We start from the raw sequence: 23,130 nt of genomic DNA on the forward strand, positions 1-23,130 counted from the left end.
AAAAATCTGAAAAATACCCAAGGCTATAGTCCATGGTTTTTTCCAAAAAATGGCTCTGAAATCACCCCAAATTTGTATTACATTTTTTGATACATATTGATGCCCTTATGCTGTGTAGAAAGTTTGAGGTGATTCCAACTTTAATTTTTCAAGTTACGACCATTTTAAGAAAATGGCAAAATTCTGAAAAATACCCTGTACTATATAGCCCATGGTTTTTTCCAAAAAATGGCTCCGAAATCATCCCAAATTTTTATTACATTTTCTGATACATATTGATGCCCTTATGCTGTGTAGAAAGTTTGAGCTGATTCCAACTTTAATTTTTCAAGTTACGACCATTTTAAGAAAATGGCAAAATTCTGAAAAATACCCTGTACTATAGCCCATGGTTTTTTCCAAAAAATGGCTCCGAAATCATCCCAAATTTTTATTACATTTTCTGATACATATTGATGCCCTTATGCTGTGTAGAAAGTTTGAGTTGATTCCGACTTCAATTTTATACATGTAGATGTTATTATTGTCTGTACACTGCAGGTGGTCCATGAGTTGTTAGCATTGGAACTGCTGACTGTATTACTGGAAGATCCTACAAGTGATTCTGTTGAAGTTGCTGTAGGTTTTTTAAAAGAGTGCGGACAGAAACTAACAGATCTCTCACCACGAGGAATAATAGGTAAGAAAAATAATAATAAAGTTAGAAAAATACTCTTCTCCTTCTCTCTCGTCCTCAGGCGTTTTTGAAAGTCTTAAAGCGATCCTCCATGATGCGAGTGTGGACATAAGAGTACAATACATGATAGAGGTGATGTTTGCTATTAGAAAGGACAAGTTTGCCGACTACCCATCAATTGTGGAAGGCCTAGATCTCATTAACGAAGATGATCAAATTACTCACCTGATTTCATTAGATGATCAGCTAGATGGAGAAGACAATATTAGTAAGTGTTGCTATTTATAGACAAGGCATTACATCATATATGTCACTATTTTTATACTGATAATAGCCCATTTTTAATGTCGCTATTTTTAGACACATTACATCATCACAGTGTTACTATTTATATAACTGACCTTTACTCTGTTACTATTTATAGACGTGTTTAAGGTTGACGATGAATATCAAGAGAATGAGGATCGGTACAAGTCAATAAAGGAGGAGATACTGGGGGAGGGGTCTTCTGACGAGGAGGAAGGAGAGAGTGATGATGAGGAAGAGAGTGAGGAGGAGGAGGAGGAGGGGGAGGGAGGAGAAATGAAGATCATAGACGAAACTCAAACTGACATGTTAGAACTAAGAAGAACCATATATCTTACTATCATGTCAAGGTATGTGTATATTAATATTATTATTATTATTATTATTATTATTATTATTATTATTATTATATTTTAGTTTGGATTTTGAAGAATGTGCTCATAAACTTCTTAAAATGGAGTTCAAGCCAGGACAAGAGGTTTGTATATCATTCATTTTACTCCCTTTTAACCACACCCCTTCCTTATAGTCTGAAGTGGCTAACATGATTATAGAGTGCTGTAGCCAGGAGAGGTCCTACCAACGGTTCTATGGTCTTTTGGGAGAAAGATTTTGCCACCTGGAGGAGAAGTGGGTGGAGAACTTTGATGCCGCCTTTCAAGAACAAGTAAGAGAGAACAATATTTATTCATTTATTTATTCAATCATTTATTTATTCATTTATTTTATTTATTCCTAGTATGCTACTGTACACAGATTAGAAACCAACAAACTCCGCAATACTTCAAAGTTTTTTGCTCAGTTATTTTATACTGATGCACTACCCTGGACCTGCCTCTCTTGCATACATTTGAATGAAGAAGAAACGAACTCCTCAAGGTATGTCATGTGATCATCATGTGACTATTATTAATTGTTAATATTCTCTCTATTAGTCGTATATTCATTAAAATTTTATTTCAAGAGTTAGCTGAATACATGGGCCTACAGAAGCTTAATGAGAGACTCAAAGATCCGTAAGTTATCAATATCACATGATTCTCGTGTGACTTGGTTTATTTTTAGAACTCTCTCGGCTTTTTTTGAAGGTCTCATGCCACGAGACAACCCAAAGAATACAAGATTTTCAATTAATTTCTTCACGTCAATAGGTTTAGGAGGATTAACGTGAGTAATGAATATTAATTAAGTTATTATGATTCATGATGTCATAATTAACTTGCTTGTTAATGTGTCATATGACATCACAATTGATAAAACTTTGCTGTGTTATTTAAAAAATTTTTTAGTGATGACTTGAGAGAACATTTAAAGAATGCTCCAAAGAACATAATGGACCAGGAACAGGACGTTGACACCTCGTCTGATTCTGACTCTGATTCTGATTCTGATTCAAGCTCTGGTAGGTGGACTGTTAAATTGATATTTTATTTATTTACATGTATTTGTTTTTTCTTTATTATTTAGATGAGGACAGCTCTAGTGATACTAGTAGTTCTAGTGAAGAGGAAAAGACTTCAAGTAAGAAGAGATCAAAAAGAGGAGGAGGAGGAAATGGAGGAGATAAGAAGAAACTGGAAACAGAAAAGATGAGAAGGAAGAAGGAGACAAGGTGAGTACTGTAGTATTTAAAATTAATTAAAAATTAATTGAAAATCAATGAAAAATTCAGAAAATAATCCATTAAAATTAATTAAGATGGATTTAAAATGAAGGTGTCCAGCCGATTTTTTATTATCTTGGCAAGCATGCGCTGAGAACATGTCATCATTATATGAATATTTTAAAAGAAAATCATGTTATAGGAAGGACAGCAGTTCACCTTCTCCCCCTCCTGTCTCTCGTAATAAGAGGAGGTCCCCCTCTCCAGAAAGAAGGAGGAGAAGAGAATCACCAGGAGAGAAGAGAAGAGGATCACCAGTAGAAACAAGGAGGAGGGGATCACCAGTAGAAAAGAAAAAGGGATCAACAGTGGAGAGGAAAAGGGGATCACCTGACAGGAGGAGAGGATCACCAGAAAGAGCAAAGAGATCACCTGACAGAAGAAAGAGGTCACCAGTAGAGAGGAGAAAGGGATCACCACCAGAAAGAAGAAGAGTGTCACCGGATAGCAGTAGGAGAAAATCCAGAAGAGAAGCATCAAGTTCCCCTGAAGACAGGAGAAGAAGTTCTCCTGCAATGAAGGATAGGAGGGATCGCTCTCCTCCTCAAAGAAGGAGGCATGATTCTCCGGAAGAAGAAGAGGAAAGGATCAAAAGAAAGAGACATTCACCAGAAAGAAGGAGAGATAGATCAACTGAAAGAAGAAGGGATAGGTCAACTGAGAGAAGAAGGGATAGGTCACCAGAAAGAAGGAGGAGAGATTCACCTCATGAGAGAAGAGATAAAAGGAACCGTTCACCTCATCGCCGTTGATGTACTAAAACCTTCTTAATTCTTAATAATTCTACTTTTAATAATAATTGATAATAATAAATGAAGATAACTGATGAGTTACTATGTTAAAACTATTGAGCTCAGATAATGAATGAGTGTGAATGGAATGATGCATTTATACAAACCTATTGTGCTATGATGATAAGTAATAATAATTAAGGATTTGAGTCAGTATAATCATGTATTGTTTTTGAATTTCTTGCTCCATTACATCACCCTATAAAGAGAGAAACACTTCAATAGTAACACGAATGATTGTAGCAACATTTATGATCATAAAATATGCATATCATGTCTGCTATGTATAGTAACATGTTGTATCAGTGATATTATGAGTGGTTATATGTAGTAATGTCATCATTTCCTTTGTTAACCTGGGGTTCCCTGCTCCTCCACGTTGCAGCTGTGCTTGCAGCATTGCCATTTGCCGCTTCATTTCTTCAATCTAATAGTACACATATGCATTGTTAGCCGGTGGTTAATGATGAGTGGATTCACACCCACCACTCCCTTGCAGAATACTCACCTCTCTCTCTTTAGCTAGCAGCATAGCATCACCACCTCCTGCTCCTCCTCCACTGGTTACTCCTATAAACTGCTGCAAGTCGCTATAAAACGAAGCAAGTATCTGTCAATAGTCTCCTTTATTTCTATAGTACTATACCATACCTGTGCTCTTGCTTCAGTTTTTTCTTTCTAAAGTTCTCATAGTGAATGTCTTGAGTGCAGTCTTTCAGATCCTGCATGTGAGTGTTGATCAGCATGCTCTTCAACAGGAGGAAATCACAATGATCTTTATTCTCAACTGCAAGGAAACAAAAAAGTAGCAAAGTACAACACTGCAGGTGCATAAAGCATTATACCTTGGACCAGCCCCCATGGATATGATCTGCCTCGCACTTTCTCACCAGCAAGACGATGATACTCTGTACTACCAACAACTGCCATTGGGATAGCATTCTAAAGAGATGGTGATAGACTTATGAGGTTAAGCTCCTGGTTGTACCATTATTTCAAATATTTCTGGTGAATCTTCCTCTTCCTCAATCTGTCCAGTGTATATCTGTATCCCATTCTCATTTATCTCATTCAGTAACTACAAGTGGGATTTTAATAAAAACCAAAAAATACTCTTAATCTTTTTACTCTAGTTTTGAGTTTCTTCTTTTCAATGTCTGTGAGAGTATCAGCCTTTGCAATGACAGGTACTACATTGACCAATTTGTGGAGCTCCTGCATGCACTTAATATCCAATGGCTTGAGCCTGCAAGTATATAATTATAATAATGCATTAGTTTATGGAGCTACAAGCATGAACATTAAAAGTACAAGAATGCGGTGAATTCCGAAAGTGATGACAAAATAATTATACCAAATTTGTAGATTGTGTATGCAAATTGTTAAAGTACATAACTATACATGCTTTATGCTATTCCTCTTACTGGTGACAGCTTGGATTGATGAAATAAAGGCAGCAGTGGACGCGATTGTCCTCAATATTTGGTCGATTGAAACCGGACTCATCTTCATAATACTGATCATACTTCTGATTGATGAAATCAACGATTGGCTGCCAACTGCATGTGTGTGCGAAAACAAGACAAAAAACAACAGACTATTGTTGACATTCCTAATCATTAAGAGTACATGCATGAAACCTTGTTAGTATACATTGAGTGCATGTTTCTGCACCCAACAACATCACTGGAACATTCCTTGCAGTAGTGAAATCTTTTGTATCCAGTTTATGCATGAGGTCAACTTATGCTTTGGATGAATGAGTACATATATGTAGTTTTAAGTATTATTTGTTATTATTATTATTATTATTATTTATTTTTTGCTGTACCAGTTTGAGCTGTCGATTGATTCGCCAAATCCTGGGGTATCTACGACCGTTAGTTTCATCTTAACACCTCTCGGGTCGTCAAAGGGTTCTATGTCAGCTGTTACAGTCTCAATGGTTGTGGTAGGCTGGATGCTGTGAGATGCAGCTAGAGAGGGAGAGATTTGATTATTAGCTTATCGTGTTCAGTTTTAATGCATCTACCAGAAGATGTGGCAATTGAGTTGCCAAATAGTGACTGTATGAGTGTTGATTTGCCAAGACCAGATTCACCTAAAATGTAATAACAAGACAAGAGATATACATTAAATATAAAACTACAGACTACAGTGGTCTTTCAAGTCCCATTACTTTACTTACCAACCACCATTAGTGTGAACCTAAATCCTTTCTTCATTGACTTCCTATGGGCCATGTAAGGCAGATTGTGAAAACCAAGATGCCTGGACATTTTGAGCTCCTCTTAGTAAGACTTCTACCTCACAGAAAGAGAGAGAGACAGAGAAAGTGTATAAACTGCTCTTTCTTCCTTTAGGAATGAATGCCAGTAGATCCTCCTCTTAGCTCAGGAATGCAGGATAATATGACACACACATTCAATCACTCACTACCTCCACTAGTCAGTAGTATAGGAAGTATTATCTATTCCCAGGCCCAGTTATAATTCAATTTTGGCTCAATATACAAAAGCACTGTGCATACAATATTATATCACTGTTATAGTGTCAACTTTGAAAGTTGTACTACATAAATTAAAATTTATTTTTGGGCACCTTGTTTACACCTAGAGGTGTAAATTGAAGTGTAAACAAAAAAGGAAGTTACAATTTTTTTTCATTCCCATTTATAATTTACTGATTTTTTGAGTGCCTATATTAACAACTAACATGATCATTTTTCTTTTTTTTTACATTTTAAACCAAAACAATTTTTAAGCAATTGCCACACAATTACTATTAAAAATAAGAAAAAAAAATGGAAAAAACATCAAAACATCATGAATAACAATAGCAATTAAGTCTCTTATAATAATAATAATAATAATAATAATAATGATAATAATCTCTTAATTAATTATTAAATTAGAGCAGTAATATATAATTACTCTCTGTCTTTCTCTAGATATGAAAAGGGAATCATAAAAAATAATGACGGTAGTAATTGAGTAAGAAAAAGAAAAGAAACAAGAGGCGGACGACCAAGAGAGTCTCAAACGACGTCATTCCCAGTACGGAGCTGAGCCTGTAGGCGAGCCATCTCAAGACGCATCATCTCAAGCTAAGGAAGAGAGAGAGAGAGTGATAGTATTAGAATTAAGTGTAACTGAGCTCCAAAAGGCATCAATGTGTATCAAAAAATTGGGAGTAATTTCGGAGCCATTATTTGGAAAAAAAACATGCACAGGGACTTTGGCTGGTGTTTTAAGCAGCTTTAAAAATCCAAAGTTGATCAGAATCAGCTCAAACTTTCTACACAACACAAGGTATAGTAGAGTGTCTATTACCTCTCTCTCTTTGGCCTTCAGTATTTCATCCTGGACATTTCCACCTGCAACTGATGCCACAACACCTGCAAAATCCATCGCACCACCAGGACCACTAGAAATATAAGAAATAATTAATTAATTAAAATCAGAGAGTAATTTTATAACTATTACATGTACAGGCTAATGACCACACCTACTCTTAATTACCTGGCAAGAGGGGATCCCTGGAGGAGTTTCTTCTTACGAAAGTTTTCGTAATGAACGTCTTGAGTATAGTCCTTCAGATCCTGCATGTGAGTCCGTATCAACATGTTACGCAATAGAATGTAATCGCAATGTTCCTTGTTTTCAACTAGGAAGAAATAAAAATATAAATAATAATAAATAAACTAGACGAATGTAAAACATTAAGGGGCTCAGCCCCCTAGCCATGCTATATTTTAAAGGTTATATGGTATAGAGCTACATTATTGTACATGTACATGAGTAAATACAGTAGTTTGTACGTTTGTAATGAAGTTATCATGCTTGGAAATACAAATTTTCTTTATCAGTTTATCACATTCTGCAGCAAAAAAGTTGTGTTGGAAGCCAGAGACAGTAACTGCAGTCATAGGTTAGTCAGTAGTTGTGAGGGCTTTACAAGCTCACAGTAGAGACTTCTCTTGCATTCTTGCTGACTCAAGTGAGTGACTTGTAACTTATAAGGTCAAGAACATGAAGAACAATGAAGAATTGATAGCTGGCGCCATTTTATTTCACTGTGACCACGCCCGTTTTCAAAGAAGATTAAGATTAGGTTATTAAAATAGGAAAATTTTTCATACGGATAAATAGGGGTGACGTACGTGTACAGACAGACATACTCTACTCGAACTAGTGGGCTTCGCCCAATAATAATTAATCTTACTTTCAACCACGCCCCACGGATACAAACGCCCGCGGACTCTCTTATTCCCAACCTCCAGTAAAGTGGTGCTCCCTACCACAGCCATTGGGATAGCATCCTGCGAAAAATAAAAGGGCGGAGTCAGTACGTTGCTACGGTAACAGTACTTACCCTAAGTTCTCTTATTTCGGGCGAGTCGTCTTCTTCGTCTATTTCTCCGTTATATATCCTGATCCCGTTGTCAGAGATTTCTTGTAAAATCTGAGGAGAAAGAGAATGAAGAAACAAAACAATATTATATACAAAAATCGATAGAGAAGGCTTTACCCTTGTTTTGAGTGTCCTGACTTCAGTTTGGGTTAGAGTGTCTGATTTGGCGATGACAGGAATTATGTTCACCAAATTATGGAGCTCCTTCATAAATGCAATATCTAGGGGCTTCAGTCTACACAATAAAGACAAGTAATTGAGTCAAATTTGTTAGGAACCACAAAAATAAGCATGGGTGACCCAGTAAAATTTTATGCGGCTCAAATAAGTAAGCAGGTGCTAATGTATACACATCATTTGCTTGTTGATAATAATGTAAATAAACAAGTGGTCATTGTAGGGTACATAAGAAGAAGTACTGTATGTAACACAACATAACTTAATGATACTAGTACAGTGTAGCCTCTATAATAAGGACACCTTTATAATGAGGACATTTTGTAATGTCCCACTTGGTACAAACCTATACAAAAGTACCTCTGAAATGAGGACACCTCTGTACTAAGGACAGGTACATGTACATGTAGTTTGGGCCCAATGGTGTCCATAATGTATGCATATGTGAGTGAGTGTGTGGGTGGTAAGATGTTACAGTGTGTATTATGATAGGGAGTGGGTTACTATGTGTACATGTACTATTAAATCACTAATGGGCAATTACTAGCTACTAACATCAACAACAAAGTTAATTTACAAATTCTTAGCAAGTCAAAACTATAAACCAAATATCAATATCATCTCTTTGAACCAAACCTCACTCTCTCCTCCCCCTCCTTCTCTCTCCTTCCCTCCCTCTCTCTTTCTCTCCCTCTCTCTCCCCTCTTCTGTCCAATCAATCATTCTTCTTTTCATTCAAATTACACTTTAATTAATACTGGATCACTAGGGGCTTACCCATGGCCAGAAGGACTGATAAAGTAAAGGCAGCAGTGAACCCGGTGGTCTTCAATGTTCCTCCTGTTAATTCCGGACTCGTCTTTAAAGTACTGATCATACTTCTCGTTAATGAAATCAATGATTGGTTGCCAGCTGCAAGTAGGTAAGCATTAATAATAATAAAAGTAATATACATAGCACATGTAAATGATAGTGTAACACAATTATGAAGAAACCAATTCTAAGCTCAAATGTTTCAAATTTCAAATCTTTTAAGGGATAATTATCAAATTAATAACATTAACTCTTTAATTACCATTCTCTGTTGTCTACGGCGTCACCAAAGCCCGGGGTGTCAACCACGGTGAGTCTCAGTTTAACACCTTTCTCTTCAATGTCGACTGTCGTAGCATCAATACTAGGAGTGGGTTTTATACGCTCTGAGGGAGAGAGGGAGAGAGAGAGAGGGAGAGAGAGAGAGAGAGAGAGGGAGAGAGAGAGAGAGAGGGAGAGGAGGAGAGAGAGATTAAAACATCATTAAATAATAAAATGGAGCAGTTCCAGCTTACCAGCTGCTGGAGGACATGTTTTGTTGCCAAACAAATTCGTCAAAAAAAGCGAACGGACTAAAGTAGACTTTCCAAGGCCAGACTCGCCTAAAATATACAAAGATATACTGATGTTATACTAACATGAAAATTACAAGTTCAGGCTGTATTCTGAATGTACATGACTACATGCATTAGAAATAAGAGCATAGAAGGATTTATATTATTATTCTTCTTGCTGCTCACCTACGACCATGATTGTAAATTCGAAGCCTTTCTTCACTGATTTTCTGTGAGCCAGAAAAGGAAGATTATGAAACCCTAAAGAGTTGGACATCGTCTCCTCCTTCCCTCCTGATCCCGTATAAAGATGGAGCAATAAGAATGAAGGACTATCCTAAAAGACAGAAGGGGCAGGAACGTGTTCTCCTCTTCAGTTGAAGGAATGCAAATTGACCATACCGTATTACATCTTAGTACAAGCATTAGAACTAAAGTAATTTTGAAATTTCTTTAGTAGGTGGAGTTTGGCACACCCATCATTTTAATTAGGTGATTCTAATTATTCGTGTAGAAAATAAAATCAAAAGTTTCTCAGCCAACCAGACAGCCACTCTCTCCTTTTCTTGCTGTTCTTTGTTTCTGTCTCTCGCCCTCTCTATTAGGAGGTCACCATGAACCCCGTAGGAGGAGGTGGTGGATTATTCAAAGTCCCCAGTGGAGGAGTAATAGTCACTGATTCTCTATCTTCAAGATCAGTCCCGCCCACTCAAACATCAGTGGTGGGTGGAGCTAGACACGCCCACCCTATACCAGGGAAGAACCTAATGGACGTGTCGATGTCTCGAGCTATGACCACGCCCACCCCTAGTCTCTACCTTTGCGACACTGGACGAGGTATTTTTAATTAAATTGCATGTACAATGTATACACATTTAAAAAATTATTATCATTATTGTTATTGTTGTACTTGATAGCGGTCAATGTTAAAAAGGAGAATGAGGAGCAGAAGGAGAAGACATCGATTGAGCTGTTGAATCAAGCGTATCACGTTTTGACAAGGAAGAATATCAAAGATTCACTCACCTCTTTTATAGCTACAGTACCTGGTAATGAGTGAACGCTAACCTCTCTACCTCTCTCTTTTCTATCTTCAATCTTTGCCTTCTCTTTTCTCTCTCTCTCTCTCTCTCTCATCTCTCTTTATTTTATAATTTTCTATTCTTTTCCCTCTCTCTTTTCACCGTTCCATTTTTATATCTACTTCAAACTCTCTCTCTCTCCAAAAGGTAATTTCGATCACAATGAATCTCATGATTTCTCGCTACGGAGTCTCATTGATAGACCACCAATAGGAGGGAGAGAGTTCTTACCAATATCCGAGCAAGCCTTGCTTGGTTTTCGTCTTCACCCTGGATCAGTAAGTTATAAATGAAACAAGAACAATAATTTAAAAACAGTTTAACTGGAATACGTTGCAATTTGAAGTACATGTGAAGTGTCGTAAATAGTTCAAGTTATATGAGAAACAACTTTCTATAAAACTGTATTGTAGTGCATGTAAAGTAGTTCAGATTCAGTTTTCTTGTTTTACTATAATAAGTTCTAGTGTGTCTAAATCAGCCTTAAGTACTAATGGTGTCTTTGTTTAGTTGCCCGAGCAGTATCAGCTTGATCCCTCAACATCCGAAAGCTCCAAACCACACAAGAAGAAGAAGAAACATAAACACAAACACGGGGACAAGATGGATGACATGTCTTTAGCTAATTATTCTCCGGTAATGTCCCGCGAACACAGCCCACCTGCTGATCCTTGCGACTTCATAAAAGCAGATCAAACGAATAACTTCTTTCCTCCGAAAGTTTCTACGTGTGCCCCTCCCACCCAGCCTACTCAGGCTCCGCCCATTTCATCGTTTCAATCGATACCTCATTTAGTATCAACTTCACAGCATCATCTCCCTGCGACTCTTATTGGAGGACCGCTAATGGCAGCCGTTTCCGGTGGGCAGTATATTAATATTCAAGGACAAACGGGGGTCATCATGACATCAGGGAAATTCCCAACTCACCCGCACGCAACTATACAAGGCAAGTGGCTGGGGGTGTGGTTTATAATTTAATTAATTTGTGTAGGCGGGAGTGAGGCAGCTGCTGCTTTAGGATATCAATTAACTCCAACCGGACTACAACCTGCTGCTGTTCTGTTGGGACAAGATCAGTTTAAAATACCAACGAAATCAAAAAAGGTAAAGACAATTCTCTTTACTTTTGAATATTTATGATCCCATAGAGACGCCGCGATAATGAGGACGGACTTAAAAAGAAGAAAAAAGACAAGAAGGAGAAGAGAAAAAAGAAGCATCACGATCCCGGGGCTATGCCTTCTACTTCTCTCCCTTCAGCTATCCCTCCCACTCATCCTGCCCCTCCCCCTCCTCTCGTACACTCGAGCTATCCACCACGCCCACCATAACCACGCCTACTTTTAGGGAATCTTAAACTATTGTTTAGACTTTTCAGATTTTCATTAATAATTATAACTGACAATTATTAATTTATAATAATTATTATCGTTATTATTAATTGACTTTCAATGAAAACAGCAATAATAAATAATAATAATAATAAATATTTTTATATATTTCATAATACACACCTTTATATGTACATGTACATATAGTACGTTTGCAGCTGCTAAACTTTTAAATATTTTCAGCTGTAACTTTAGGATTAAGAGGATCTCTTCCCTCCTTTAGAATTTTCAATGAGTAATTGACACTGGCGTATCCTTGTGTTGTAGAGCTAAGCGAAATCACGTCTACACTCGGCAGGCAGTATTGAGCCAAAGTATCTCTACGAATGCCGCCACTTGCTTCAATTGTCACAAACGGATAAACTCCTTTCAAATGTCTTGAAGCCATTGCTAGTGCTTCAGGCTCAAAGTTATCGAGCATCACAATCTCCGCTCCACTTAAAATGGCTTCCTCGGCTTCGGCAAGCGAGCGACACTCAACTTCAATTTTGAGGCTAAATCCGCCGACTGAACGAGCTCTTTTAATGGCCTCACTCACGCTCCCTGATACCCAAATATGGTTATCTTTGAGCATTATCAGAGATGAGAGGTCATAGCGATGAGTTGAAACTCCACCCACTAATAACGAGTATTTCTCCACTTGTCGAAATCCGGGGGTCGTCTTCCTTGTACCGGCAATCTCTCCCGCCCACTTGAGATCCTTAGCAAGCTCAGAAAGCTCTCGTGCGTGTGTTGCAATTCCACTAGAACGAGCTAGAACATTCAAAGCAATTCTCTCGCCTTTGAGCAACTTGTAGGCTGGGCCTTTGACTCGAGCAACCTCAGACATTAGCTTGACCTTCTCTCCCTCCTTACAGAGCCAAGTGACCTTGCAGTCTAACTGAGAAAATACTGACTCCACAAAAGGGACACCACTAAGTACCCCTGGGCTTTTTGCAATAATTGCAGCTTCTTCTATCTTGTCTCCAACGACAATACCAGCATAATCAAAGGAAGGCATATCCTCTTTTATCCAACCTCTGACCAAATCCTCAATATTAGCAGGAGACAGGATGTGATGGAGGTTTCTAGGATTTTCAATTGTGCTAGCTTCATTGTCGGACGCCATGTTTTATTAACCACGCCTACAAATATACCACGCCCCACTGCAACTGCACATAATTTTTGTGCGGTGTCTTCAATGACGCGTTAACTTTTCTTTCCTTCTCCTTCTGCAAGAAACACAGCCTTGAACGAGTCCTCAAACTCTCTTAGAGTATCCCTCTAGTAGTCCCCCGTTCAATACGTTAGCCGTTCCAAGGGGGAAAGATGGTCGATGTGTCCAATTCTAAAGGCGGTACGGTTCTCGTCTCAATCCAGCCAGTCTCCTCTGACCTGCTGCCCCCTCAGCCAAACATTGAAGAAGGATGGGACATAGTTGCTGAAGACGGCGGGGCACAGACTGATGAGGTATGTAAGTCTAGAGATTGCAGCCATTTTTGTGATTTGTACATGTACATACTTTTGCAGATTTGTAAAAGACATGTTTTTTTACAAACCTGTTTGGATTATATAATTAAGCAAGTATATCCCATAGTTCCTGTATTGTCTTTAAATCATTTTAAAGAAATGAAAACAAAGCCTCACGTTAATATGATACACACTATATCATCATTATAAGTACATGTATATATATATCAATAATTAATTCTTTTTTTTTAAATGTGAAGCCAACAACTCCGCGTGCTGAGAGAAAAGAAATTCAAGACAAAGAGAAAGAAGATCATTACGGGTTTATAGTCAGACCAGGAGATGATCAACTTCATTAGTAAGAGGGAGAGAGAGAGAGAGCAAGGTGATAGAGAGAAGAGGTGTGAATATGTAGGACAGACAAGATGTGAGACATAGTTTCCTATTAATTCACACCAGAAAAGCATGCTAGCTAGCCAGAAACTTCAATTATAATAATAATAATAATAATAATAAATACACATAGCTTTGTGCAAAGAATAATTTGTGTATTAATTCTATTGAAACTAAATTTGGTGAAAGAATGAAAGTCAGAATGACTATCACTACTACTATACATGTTAACGGAGAGAGACTGTAATATTATCCTAGTTTTAAAATAACTTTGTAATTGCCATTTTCATTGTAGCTTGATGAGCCAGAAAGACTCACGTCTATACACGTACACGTACACCCGCCATAACAAAGTGTGGATTGATAGATTTTATGTGATCATTAGTGTTGCCCTATGCCTTTATACATCATTAGTTTACATTATTGCTTCCTTTGAGTCAATGTGATCCATTAAAGATTGTTGTTATAAACTTCTCCTTACAGTACAGTACATGTATCTACTAACTTTTACTCTTTTGAGAAATCTATCAACTTTATTGCGCAGCAGCTGTGTAATAATAGAAAAAAATTCAAATTTAAAACTTTGTGGAGTTTGTGCAGGTGCCATTTATTGAGCACCCATCAGCCTGCTATGGCCAAAATTACTTTAATAACAAGTACTAAAAATAGGAAACTTTTATGTTACTAAAAATAGCAAGTTCTTTGCTTCATTTAATGCTATTGTGTTAATACGTACAAGTACATGTACATTCATTGTAGAAGTGAGTGATTGTGCATACTATACTGTATACTGTATACTGTGTACTGTATTGTTAGTATATTGTTAGTATATTGTTAGTGTATTTTAAACAAAGGAAGTATGAGTTGGCAATCTAACAATGTGTTATAATGGATTTACTAACTTAATACATGTAGATTACTATAGATTACTAGATTTACTGTATAAATACAAGTATATCATCATAATTATTATTACTATCCTTTGTTATCACCATTTTCATTATTATTATTATTATCATCATCATCATTATTATTATTATTATTATTATTATTATTATCATTATTATTATTTTATTATTATTATTATTTAGTGATGCCACTGATGATGCTAAGAAGGTGAGAGAGAGAGAGCAGAAGTGGTTGAAAATGATCACCAATTGGAAGGATTGGTCTGATAACAAAAGCACCCGGGTAAGACTCATTCTCTCTTTTATTTTTAAACTCTTTCCCCTTCTAGCTTAAAGAAAGATGTCGTAAAGGTATCCCAGATTCCCTCAGAGGCAGAGCTTGGATGCTTTTAAGTGGAGCCAATGAATTAATGGAACAAAACGCAGGAGTATTTGAAGTGAGAATTTTTAACCCTTACGCCCCTTTTTTACAAGCTAGTGTACATGTATTTAAATATTGTTCTTCGTCTTTGTAAAGGAGTTAGTGTCTAGGGAGGATAATGACGTTGTTATTCATGTTATTGATAAAGACTTGGCTCGGACTTTCCCATCACACGTCCTCTTTGCCGAGAAAGGATCCCAAGGGTAAGTACCATTCTCTTGGACTTTATATAATTTTGATAATTTTTTTGTTTTTTTTTTTTTCAGGCAAAGGGATTTACGATTAGTTCTAAAAGCTTATGCTTTTTATAACGAAAAGACAGGCTACTGTCAGGTAAGTAAAAGTTAACATTATGTCTCTTGCAAATTAATTATTATTTAAATGTATTTTTTTATTATATTTATGTTTATTTTATATTTTAGGCTATGGCGCCAGTTGCTGCAACTCTTCTAATGCACATGCCAGCAAATGTAAGTACACATACTTATAAAGAGATCTCTCTGGGCTAGTTTAAAATGGCTGTATTCATGCAATTTAAAAATTTTAATCACCTCAAACTTTCTACACACCATAAGGACATCAATATGTATCAGAAAATGTAATAAAAAATTGGGGTGATTTTGGAGCCATTTTTCGGAAAAAACCATGGGCTATAGTACAGGGTATTTTTTAGAATTTTGGCATTTTCTTAAAATGGCCGTAACTTTAAAAATTGAAGTCGGAATCACCTCAAACTTTCTACACACCATAAGGACATCAATATGTATCAGAAAATGTAATAAAAAATTGGGGTGATTTTGGAACCATTTTTTAGAAAAACCATGGGCTATAGTACAGGGTATTTTTCAGATTTTTGTCATTTTCTTAAAATGGCCGTAACTTGAAAAATTGAAGTCAGAATCACCTCAAACTTTCTACACACCATAAGGACATCAATATGTATCAAAAAATGTAATAAAATTTTGGGGTGATTTTGGAGCCATTTTTTGGAAAAAACCATGGGCTATAGTACAGGGTATTTTTCAGATTTTTGGCATTTTCTTAAAATGGCCGTAACTTTAAAAATTGAAGTCGGAATCAGCTCAAACTTTCTACACAGCATAAGGACATCAATATGTATCAGAAAATTTAATAAAAATTTGGGGTGATTTCAGAGCCATTTTTTGGAAAATACCATGGGCTATAGTCCATGCTTTTTACCAAAAATTTGCTACTTTTTAAAATTGGCCACAACTCAAAAAATTTTAGTCAAACTTTCTACTTGCACATGTAGCACAAGGACATCAATAAACGCATCTTATTTCTCTTTTCTAGCAAGCCTTTTGGTGTTTAGTACAGATATGTGAGCAGTACTTGCCTGGATACTACAGCCCTGGACTCGTAAGAAATCACATTAAATCAAATTTAATGATTTTGCCTCAACGTCTTCTAGCATGCATTCCAAATAGATGCTCTGATACTGAAAGACCTACTAGCGAAACAACTCCCAGTGGTTGCTCAATTTCTAGACGTATGCAAGCCATCACAATAAAAATGACTTAAGTTTATATTGTTTGTTTTTTCCAGTCGAAACTTCCACCTACAAATCCGAACGAGGTCCACAAAGGTCTTGACCCAGTACTTTATTGTACCGAATGGTTCATGAGCATATTCTCTCGCTCGCTGCCTTGGAGATCTGTCCTCAGAGTCTGGGACATGTTCTTTTTTGAGGGTGTCAAGGTTTTGTTCAAAGTTGCTCTTGCGATCATGAGCTTATCATTCTCAAAGCCAAAACAAAGAGAGGAGTGTCCTGGGTAGGCCACACCTCCTGAGGGGAGACAATTAATTAATTATTAATATTTTATGATTTGTTAGGTTTTTTGAAGTAACGCAAAAGCTACGCAATCTCCCCCTGTCTGTCACTCATGAGGGGATCCTCCTGCCAGAAGTAAGTACAGTATTGTTATATTATACAAATGTAGATATTGTAATAAAAATATAATTTTTCTCTTCATTTTTTCTTTTCTTTTTTTGCTTGTAGATCCTAAGATTTCCGATACACAATCAAGAGCTAAAGAAGTTTCACTTCCAGCAAGCTGACGTCCATTTCTCTGAGGAGAGAGCTAGAATTATGGAAATGCAAGCGAGAAGGTCTCAAGCGAGAAAGAGTTTTTCGACGCTCTCCGAGGCGACATCTGAAGGACCTGACTGACATTTTTAATGTATTTATAATAATTATTAAAAATTTACTATTATGTTTTGTGACATGAAAAAATTAAATTGATTTCTCTGATTTTAAGAAAGTTTGTTCTGAGCATGCGCAGAAACTTATGCTGGACTTTGCCGGGTAATATATTAAGAAGGCGTGGCAGGAAGATGGATGTACTGTGGCAATGATGGCATTGAGGAATAGATATTAGAGTAAATTTAGCATGCCACTTGTTATAATCTGTGGTCTGCCTTGTTCTGGGAAGACTAGGCGAGCTCACGAAATATCCAAATTATTGGAGAGAGAGTGTGGAGACAGGAATAAAGTTAATATTGTTTCTGATGACTTTTCCTCACTAACAAGAAACGAGCTATACTCTTCTACCAAAGAAGAGAAAATAGCCCGAGGGAATTTAAAGTCACAGGTAAAGTATATGTACGTGTTTTGCATTGATTACTATGTGACTTTGTATTAGGTCGAGCGTCTCCTGTCACGTGATACTCACGTGATCCTGGACTCCCCAAACTACATCAAAGGCTATCGTTACGAACTTTATTGTCTTTCGAAACTCCTCAAGACGACACAATGCGTAGTGCACTGTGACACGCCATGCGAAACAGCAGCTGATTGGAATGCTCAGCGACCAATCAAAACTGAGCGCTACTCTCCGGAAACCTTTGACGCTTTAGTGCAGCGATTTGAAACCCCAGACTCAAGGAATCGTTGGGATTATCCGCTAGTCACGCTCTACCCTTCTGACCCTCTACCGGAAAAAGAACTACTTGATGCCATTTTGAAAGCAAAACCACCACCTCCTAATCAATCAACACAATCACAGCCATTAGCATCAGTCGACTTCTTGCATGAGTTGGATAGACAGACTCAATCTGTGGTCGGTAAGATATTAGAATTTCAAGGTCAGGGACTGTTGCCAGGCTCAGTTTTGGTCCCTGGGACGGAGGAAAAGGTGACATTAAGGCGTCACGTGACAATGGCAGAGATGAGGAGATACAGGAATCAGTTTATATCTTATACAAAGCTGCATCCGATAGATGATGTGAGGAAGATATCAACGTTTTTTGTTCATTATTTAAATTCTTCCCTTTAATAAAAATAATACTAATACACACAGCAGTCTATAGTTATTGCAGTCTAATATGGTAGCTAATGTCAATACAATGGATATAAAGAGCTAAAACTATGAAGTAGAAAAGTTTTTATTAAACTAGAGCCATAGCCATACAGTTTAAGACATTATGGCATCAAACTCTGCATTCTTTGCAAATTCTTTCAAGCAAGTGACTGGTACTTGGAAGTGGTTTGTACCTTGAAGGTAGTTCTGATGTGCAAAAATGGAGAGAGAAAATGCTAAAAAAGATTATTATATGCAATTTCTTACTGATGCATAAGCCATTGCGTTCTGCTTCTCATCAGCGCTTGCACTGTGCCCAATCCAAACAAAGCACTTCTTTCCAGTGTCAACAATAAAGACTAACAATAGTTATATTTACTAATGTTCACTGGTATAGGAGTATTATGCTCACCATCTTTTGAGTCAAGGAATGTCTTTGACAGTTTTCCTTCAGAAACAAGTGTGGTCTTCATTGTACCACTCTCATCACTCACCCTACATACATGTACATGCATCTATAAACTAGATTAAGTATTTCTATAGAACTAACCTCAGTATGCAAGGCTGGAATCCATCATCTGTTGACTTTAAAAGATAAAAAAGTTACAGCAATTTAAAACGATAAATCAACTTACTTCTTCGGCGTTATCCTCAAGTGGATCGGAAGACAAATGAGACATAAAAGGATGATTCTCATCAACCTCCCACTCATCTGTGATAAGAGAACATCATGTAAGTGCAAGTTTAGCCTCAGTTGTATCGTTTTTTCTATTTTTAACTTACCAAATGTCTCAATGGTTGGCTTACCACCTCTCTGGCCCTACAGAATACAGGACAATGTTAATCCATGCAATTCTCATCTTCACTGAGACATACCCTTATCTGAGAGACATATTGTCCAGCCTTAAACTTCTCATCCTTATTGCAAGTTCGCCCATTCCACTGCATAAAAAAGCTTTGATAATAACAGCATGAGCTTTTAGCAGCTAACCTGGTATAGGGTAAGGCCAAGATCTAAGATGAAAACATCTCCAGAATTGAGCGAATGCTTGCTTAGTGGACGCTCCTTTACAACAACAATTCCCTACATATACATAAGAATAATTAATTTTAAAATTCTACATTTTTTTCTAACCTTTGCATCACGGCGGAAGTGGAAGAGGCGTGGCTGGTATTCAACAGGTTTAACATGACGGAATCCAGTATCAGCACTATATGCATTAAAAATTAAGATATCAATGTTAATTTGCTATTATTTCTCACCCTCCTTCCAAAAGTGTGACTGAACCAAAATACGACTTAAAGAGATCAGACTCATGGCTCATAACTTCACGATGTTGAACTGGCTTGTCGTCAAGCTAGAAAATGAACTCGTGAAATAACAGCAATGGTAAAGGAATTATAGAGGATTATGACTAACCAGTGTATCCAGCTCTACAGTCTTGTATGCAGCAGTCCCATATTCATCTTGAGTGGAGTATTGACCAATCCAGAAATGCAAATCGTATTTCAATTCCTGCAGTGTAGTGTAGAAAAAGAAGTAATAATAATAGCTACAATTGACAAGAAATTTATTGTGCAACTACATTTATAATTTGAGTAATTTGTATGGGCTAAGCTGCATGGTATCTATGGCTGTAGATGTATTCTTGCTCACCTCATTCCCAGGCTCCTTATAAGTGTTAAGGATAATGTAGGAGTCTCCATTGTAAAACTCTCCATATTGATCTTTAGGCCAATGTGTCACCTATGATGAGAGGGTTATAAAAGTACAGTTAGTGCTGCAGCTTTGAGATATAGGGCAGTTTTGCTGTTACTTTGAATTTGACTATACGCCAAATCTGCACTCCAACTTTTGCTCCAGCTCCCGACCACGCCTTCTCAGTTTCTGCAGCAGCTTTCTTGACCTGTTGAGTGGGCGTTAGTTGATCTTGCTGTGTATTAACTGCATTGTCTTACCCTTCTCTCATGGTCGGATCCAAAGAGAGCAAGGTTACTGTCCTTCCAGTCGTACTTCTTTGCCTTTACAAGCCCAGCCATTCTCTCTTAGTCTTTTATTTGCGTTTGAAAACACCCCAACAACAACAACTAGCTACACCCACAAATGGCAATTAGACCCAAGCAATGAATATCACTATTATAGTGTGTGTTCTCTTTGTCATGCTTCTCATGAATATTTTCTTAAAAATAAAAGCTACAAAATAATGTAAAAGTTAAAAAAAAGCAACTAAAATGTTAGCAATCAAGCAATGTCAGCTATTATTGCAGTCTCTTGTATTCAGTCCAGTCTCTTAAGGTAGAGCAGCTTTGAAGCTAGCAGTCTCTTTGCCTTCAATGACACGTGAGACAGACACAAGAGGATGTTGAGTCTTTTGCAAATAATCCTATTTAAGATAGAAGAAATTAAGAACAATAATAATAATAATAAGTTATGATAATTGTCTTAATAATTGTTGTTGCTGTAAACTCACATGGGCATAGCTCATAGCTTGACGTTTCTCTGATTGTGTTGTTTCCTTGCCAATCCAAACAAAGCAAGCCTTGCCAGTGTCAACAATAAAAGCTACAATAAAAGAAGGAAATAGAATATTATTATTTATAAAGACAATAGTACTGTAATAATGATTTTTGGAACAGCATTACATTGGCTAAATTTTTACACATCATTGCCGGGTAGCTAGTCTCACCTAACCATACCCCGCCCTCCATGCCTTGCTACATATACACAACACTAATTGGTAGCAGCTGTCAAAAGAGGTCACTTTCACTTCGAGGCACTAACAGCATACACAGAAGACTGATAATGAGGTTAAAGTACATACTACATCATTTAGCATTATGATAATAATTCAATCAGAAGCTCCATTATGACTAGTGTCTGTACTTGGCTCACCATCTTTAGTATCAAGGCTTGATCGAGCATACTTGGCTTCTTTAGTGAACGTCATCTTGCCAGATTCGTCGCTCAACCTTTAGAGAAAGAGTATAAAAGGAGAGGGTAGTATTTTAATAAAGAAGTGACTACCTAAAGATTGATGGTTCAAAGTCATCATCGCCTCCTTCCTCATCATCATCCAAGTCAACGTCAGGAAGATATTTCTCAACAAGCTTCAACCACTCAGGATCCTCTCCAACTAAATGGTACATAAAAATAAGAAATAAAACAAGAAATGAACATACCAAAGACTTCAGTTTCACATTTGCCCCTGTCACTCTATACAACAGAAAAAAATATAATTAATTTTCTTTAAATTTAAAATTCAAACCTTTAGTTTTTGAAGGTACTGCGAGGCTTTGAATTTCTCATCTTTATTGGCTCCATCGCCATTCCACTAAAGGCAAGAAATAAATGAAAGAAATGAGCTACATGTTTAATACTTGATATATGTTGAGTCCAAGATCAAGTATGAACACATCAGTATTGTCAAGAGCCTTCTTGCTCAATGGCCTCTCACGGACTTCAATGCTTTTCTGAAAACAAGTTTATAATTGTTCTTTAACTAGTACAAATTAAAATACAAATACCTTTACTCCATGGAAGTGGAAGAGACGTGGTTTATACTCTTCAGGTTTAACATGATAAAAGCCACTATCAGCTCTGTAAGATAATGAGAGAGAGGGGGAGGCAGTTGGCTATCATATATTATCAGCATATATTCACTGACCCTCCTTCCAAAAGTGTTATCTCACTAAAGTAAGTCCTGAATAAGTCAGACTCATGGCCCATTACTTCACGATGCTGTATAGGCTTGTCATCAAGCTATGTAAAAGGAAAAAGAGGAAGAAGTGACATACAAAGCTAGAGAAATGGACACTTACAAGAGTGTCCAATTCAACTGTCTTGTAGGCAGCTGTGCCATATTCATCAGCAGTAGAATACTGTCCAATCCAATAATGCACATCATACAGCAACTCCTGTAAAGATAGGAATTAGTAGAAGGTAGAGAGATAGAAGGTAAAGTAGTTTCACAATCTACATAGTTTTGGAAACATTGCTATCTATGTTTTGGCTTAACGGAATAAACAGTTTATGATTTGAGAAGCACTGACTATGATGGTAATGCACATAAATGTATTGATAGTGAAATGCAATGCAGGATGAAATATAAACATGCACAGACAACTTATAGTTTATCTTTTTAAGAACATCACCATATCTGTTAGTGAACTTTTTATTATCATAACTGCAATCCATTCAGTCATGCTGCACAGTCATCATGCAAGGCATATTAGGAATATAGTGTGTTTAATGATTCTGCTTACATCTCCGTCCTCCTCCTTGTATGTGTTAAGGATAATGTAGCTGTCTCCATTGAAGAATTGTCCATATTGATTTTTTGGCCAGGATTTAACCTGCAAAACAATCATAAAGATCAATAGTATTGACTTGGCCCTAACCAAGCTCCTTTGAACTTACGTTAAACTTAACAATGCGCCATATCTGCAGGCCCACTTTCTTTCCTGCCACTTTCCATGCCGGCTCTGTCTCTGCCGCAGCTTTCTTGACCTATGAAGAGAATTTTTTGTAGTCTTAGGTTGCCATAATCTCTTTTGCAGTGTTTGTGGTGAACAGGAGCTGTTATGCAGTTAATTATAGTGCCTTACGTTCCTTTCAAGGTCGGATCCAAAGAGAGCAAGGTTGCTGTCCTTCCAGTCGTACTTCTTTGCTTTTACAAGCCCAGCCATTGTTCCTCTTCTTACTTGCAGATAGGTCGCAGGTATTGTTTCTGCGCATGCGTATAACTTTAGGGCGTAGTTTATTTTTAATAA

The 23,130-nt window shown here is 37.1% G+C and overlaps 9 protein-coding genes across 9 annotated transcripts; 4 read left to right on the forward strand and 5 right to left on the reverse strand.

Moving 5' to 3' along the window:
- Nucleotides 1-543: 543 nt before the first annotated feature.
- LOC100632886 (pre-mRNA-splicing factor CWC22 homolog) lies at nt 544-3,490 on the forward strand. The gene is made up of 11 exons (XM_011407667.2): nt 544-679; nt 738-944; nt 1,101-1,332; nt 1,400-1,460; nt 1,512-1,649; nt 1,722-1,861; nt 1,918-1,998; nt 2,048-2,149; nt 2,272-2,384; nt 2,450-2,594; nt 2,788-3,490. Exons 2-11 carry the CDS (start codon nt 800-802, stop codon nt 3,395-3,397), a joined length of 1,767 nt encoding a protein of 588 aa, XP_011405969.2. The 5' UTR covers nt 544-679; nt 738-799; the 3' UTR covers nt 3,398-3,490.
- Nucleotides 3,491-3,492: 2 nt separating this feature from the next.
- On the reverse strand, nt 3,493-5,903 carry LOC100641774 (septin-2B-like). The gene is made up of 11 exons (XM_003388858.3): nt 5,625-5,903; nt 5,469-5,537; nt 5,268-5,412; nt 4,861-4,995; nt 4,565-4,682; nt 4,425-4,514; nt 4,282-4,378; nt 4,088-4,223; nt 3,945-4,026; nt 3,793-3,863; nt 3,493-3,635 (listed from the first exon to the last, which is right to left on the reverse strand). The coding sequence occupies exons 1-11, from the start codon at nt 5,713-5,715 to the stop codon at nt 3,626-3,628; spliced, it is 1,044 nt and encodes a 347-aa protein (XP_003388906.1). The 5' UTR covers nt 5,716-5,903; the 3' UTR covers nt 3,493-3,625.
- Nucleotides 5,904-6,158: 255 nt separating this feature from the next.
- LOC100641647 (septin-1-like) lies at nt 6,159-9,808 on the reverse strand. The gene is made up of 10 exons (XM_003388857.3): nt 9,580-9,808; nt 9,355-9,441; nt 9,102-9,225; nt 8,804-8,938; nt 7,967-8,084; nt 7,811-7,900; nt 7,661-7,757; nt 6,958-7,102; nt 6,769-6,862; nt 6,159-6,542 (listed from the first exon to the last, which is right to left on the reverse strand). The coding sequence occupies exons 1-10, from the start codon at nt 9,668-9,670 to the stop codon at nt 6,474-6,476; spliced, it is 1,050 nt and encodes a 349-aa protein (XP_003388905.1). The 5' UTR covers nt 9,671-9,808; the 3' UTR covers nt 6,159-6,473.
- On the forward strand, nt 9,740-11,932 carry LOC105313881 (uncharacterized). The gene is made up of 7 exons (XM_011407658.2): nt 9,740-9,829; nt 9,886-10,230; nt 10,311-10,442; nt 10,623-10,753; nt 10,986-11,424; nt 11,470-11,582; nt 11,627-11,932. The coding sequence occupies exons 2-7, from the start codon at nt 10,008-10,010 to the stop codon at nt 11,807-11,809; spliced, it is 1,221 nt and encodes a 406-aa protein (XP_011405960.2). The 5' UTR covers nt 9,740-9,829; nt 9,886-10,007; the 3' UTR covers nt 11,810-11,932.
- Nucleotides 11,933-11,965: 33 nt separating this feature from the next.
- LOC100633013 (nicotinate-nucleotide pyrophosphorylase [carboxylating]-like) lies at nt 11,966-13,007 on the reverse strand. Its single transcript, XM_003388874.3, has one exon. The coding sequence runs from the start codon at nt 12,975-12,977 to the stop codon at nt 12,039-12,041; it is 939 nt and encodes a 312-aa protein (XP_003388922.1). The 5' UTR covers nt 12,978-13,007; the 3' UTR covers nt 11,966-12,038.
- An 11-nt stretch (nt 13,008-13,018) lies between these two features.
- Nucleotides 13,019-17,236, forward strand: LOC100633140 (TBC1 domain family member 10A-like). The gene is made up of 12 exons (XM_003388875.3): nt 13,019-13,318; nt 13,579-13,676; nt 14,803-14,902; nt 14,949-15,056; nt 15,137-15,243; nt 15,307-15,373; nt 15,463-15,510; nt 16,355-16,420; nt 16,473-16,550; nt 16,607-16,833; nt 16,895-16,967; nt 17,061-17,236. Exons 1-12 carry the CDS (start codon nt 13,178-13,180, stop codon nt 17,229-17,231), a joined length of 1,284 nt encoding a protein of 427 aa, XP_003388923.1. The 5' UTR covers nt 13,019-13,177; the 3' UTR covers nt 17,232-17,236.
- A 138-nt stretch (nt 17,237-17,374) lies between these two features.
- LOC100641900 (protein KTI12 homolog) lies at nt 17,375-18,384 on the forward strand. Its single transcript, XM_003388859.3, has 2 exons — nt 17,375-17,652; nt 17,704-18,384. Exons 1-2 carry the CDS (start codon nt 17,452-17,454, stop codon nt 18,334-18,336), a joined length of 834 nt encoding a protein of 277 aa, XP_003388907.1. The 5' UTR covers nt 17,375-17,451; the 3' UTR covers nt 18,337-18,384.
- On the reverse strand, nt 18,304-20,481 carry LOC100633267 (gelsolin-like protein 2). Its single transcript, XM_003388876.3, has 14 exons — nt 20,320-20,481; nt 20,178-20,267; nt 20,018-20,107; nt 19,781-19,876; nt 19,624-19,718; nt 19,496-19,571; nt 19,352-19,444; nt 19,237-19,302; nt 19,144-19,180; nt 18,996-19,072; nt 18,911-18,945; nt 18,773-18,855; nt 18,628-18,719; nt 18,304-18,567 (listed from the first exon to the last, which is right to left on the reverse strand). The coding sequence occupies exons 1-14, from the start codon at nt 20,398-20,400 to the stop codon at nt 18,475-18,477; spliced, it is 1,104 nt and encodes a 367-aa protein (XP_003388924.1). The 5' UTR covers nt 20,401-20,481; the 3' UTR covers nt 18,304-18,474.
- Nucleotides 20,482-20,509: 28 nt separating this feature from the next.
- Nucleotides 20,510-23,097, reverse strand: LOC100642024 (gelsolin-like protein 2). The gene is made up of 13 exons (XM_003388860.3): nt 22,966-23,097; nt 22,778-22,867; nt 22,624-22,713; nt 22,180-22,275; nt 22,026-22,120; nt 21,886-21,958; nt 21,739-21,831; nt 21,627-21,692; nt 21,541-21,574; nt 21,386-21,494; nt 21,254-21,330; nt 20,832-20,923; nt 20,510-20,744 (listed from the first exon to the last, which is right to left on the reverse strand). The coding sequence occupies exons 1-13, from the start codon at nt 23,044-23,046 to the stop codon at nt 20,652-20,654; spliced, it is 1,089 nt and encodes a 362-aa protein (XP_003388908.1). The 5' UTR covers nt 23,047-23,097; the 3' UTR covers nt 20,510-20,651.
- Between the last annotated feature and the right edge of the window lie 33 nt (nt 23,098-23,130).

This window comes from Amphimedon queenslandica, unplaced genomic scaffold (genome assembly GCF_000090795.2).
Source record: "Amphimedon queenslandica unplaced genomic scaffold, v1.1 AMPQUscaffold_13192, whole genome shotgun sequence".
NCBI lineage: Eukaryota > Metazoa > Porifera > Demospongiae > Haplosclerida > Niphatidae > Amphimedon > Amphimedon queenslandica.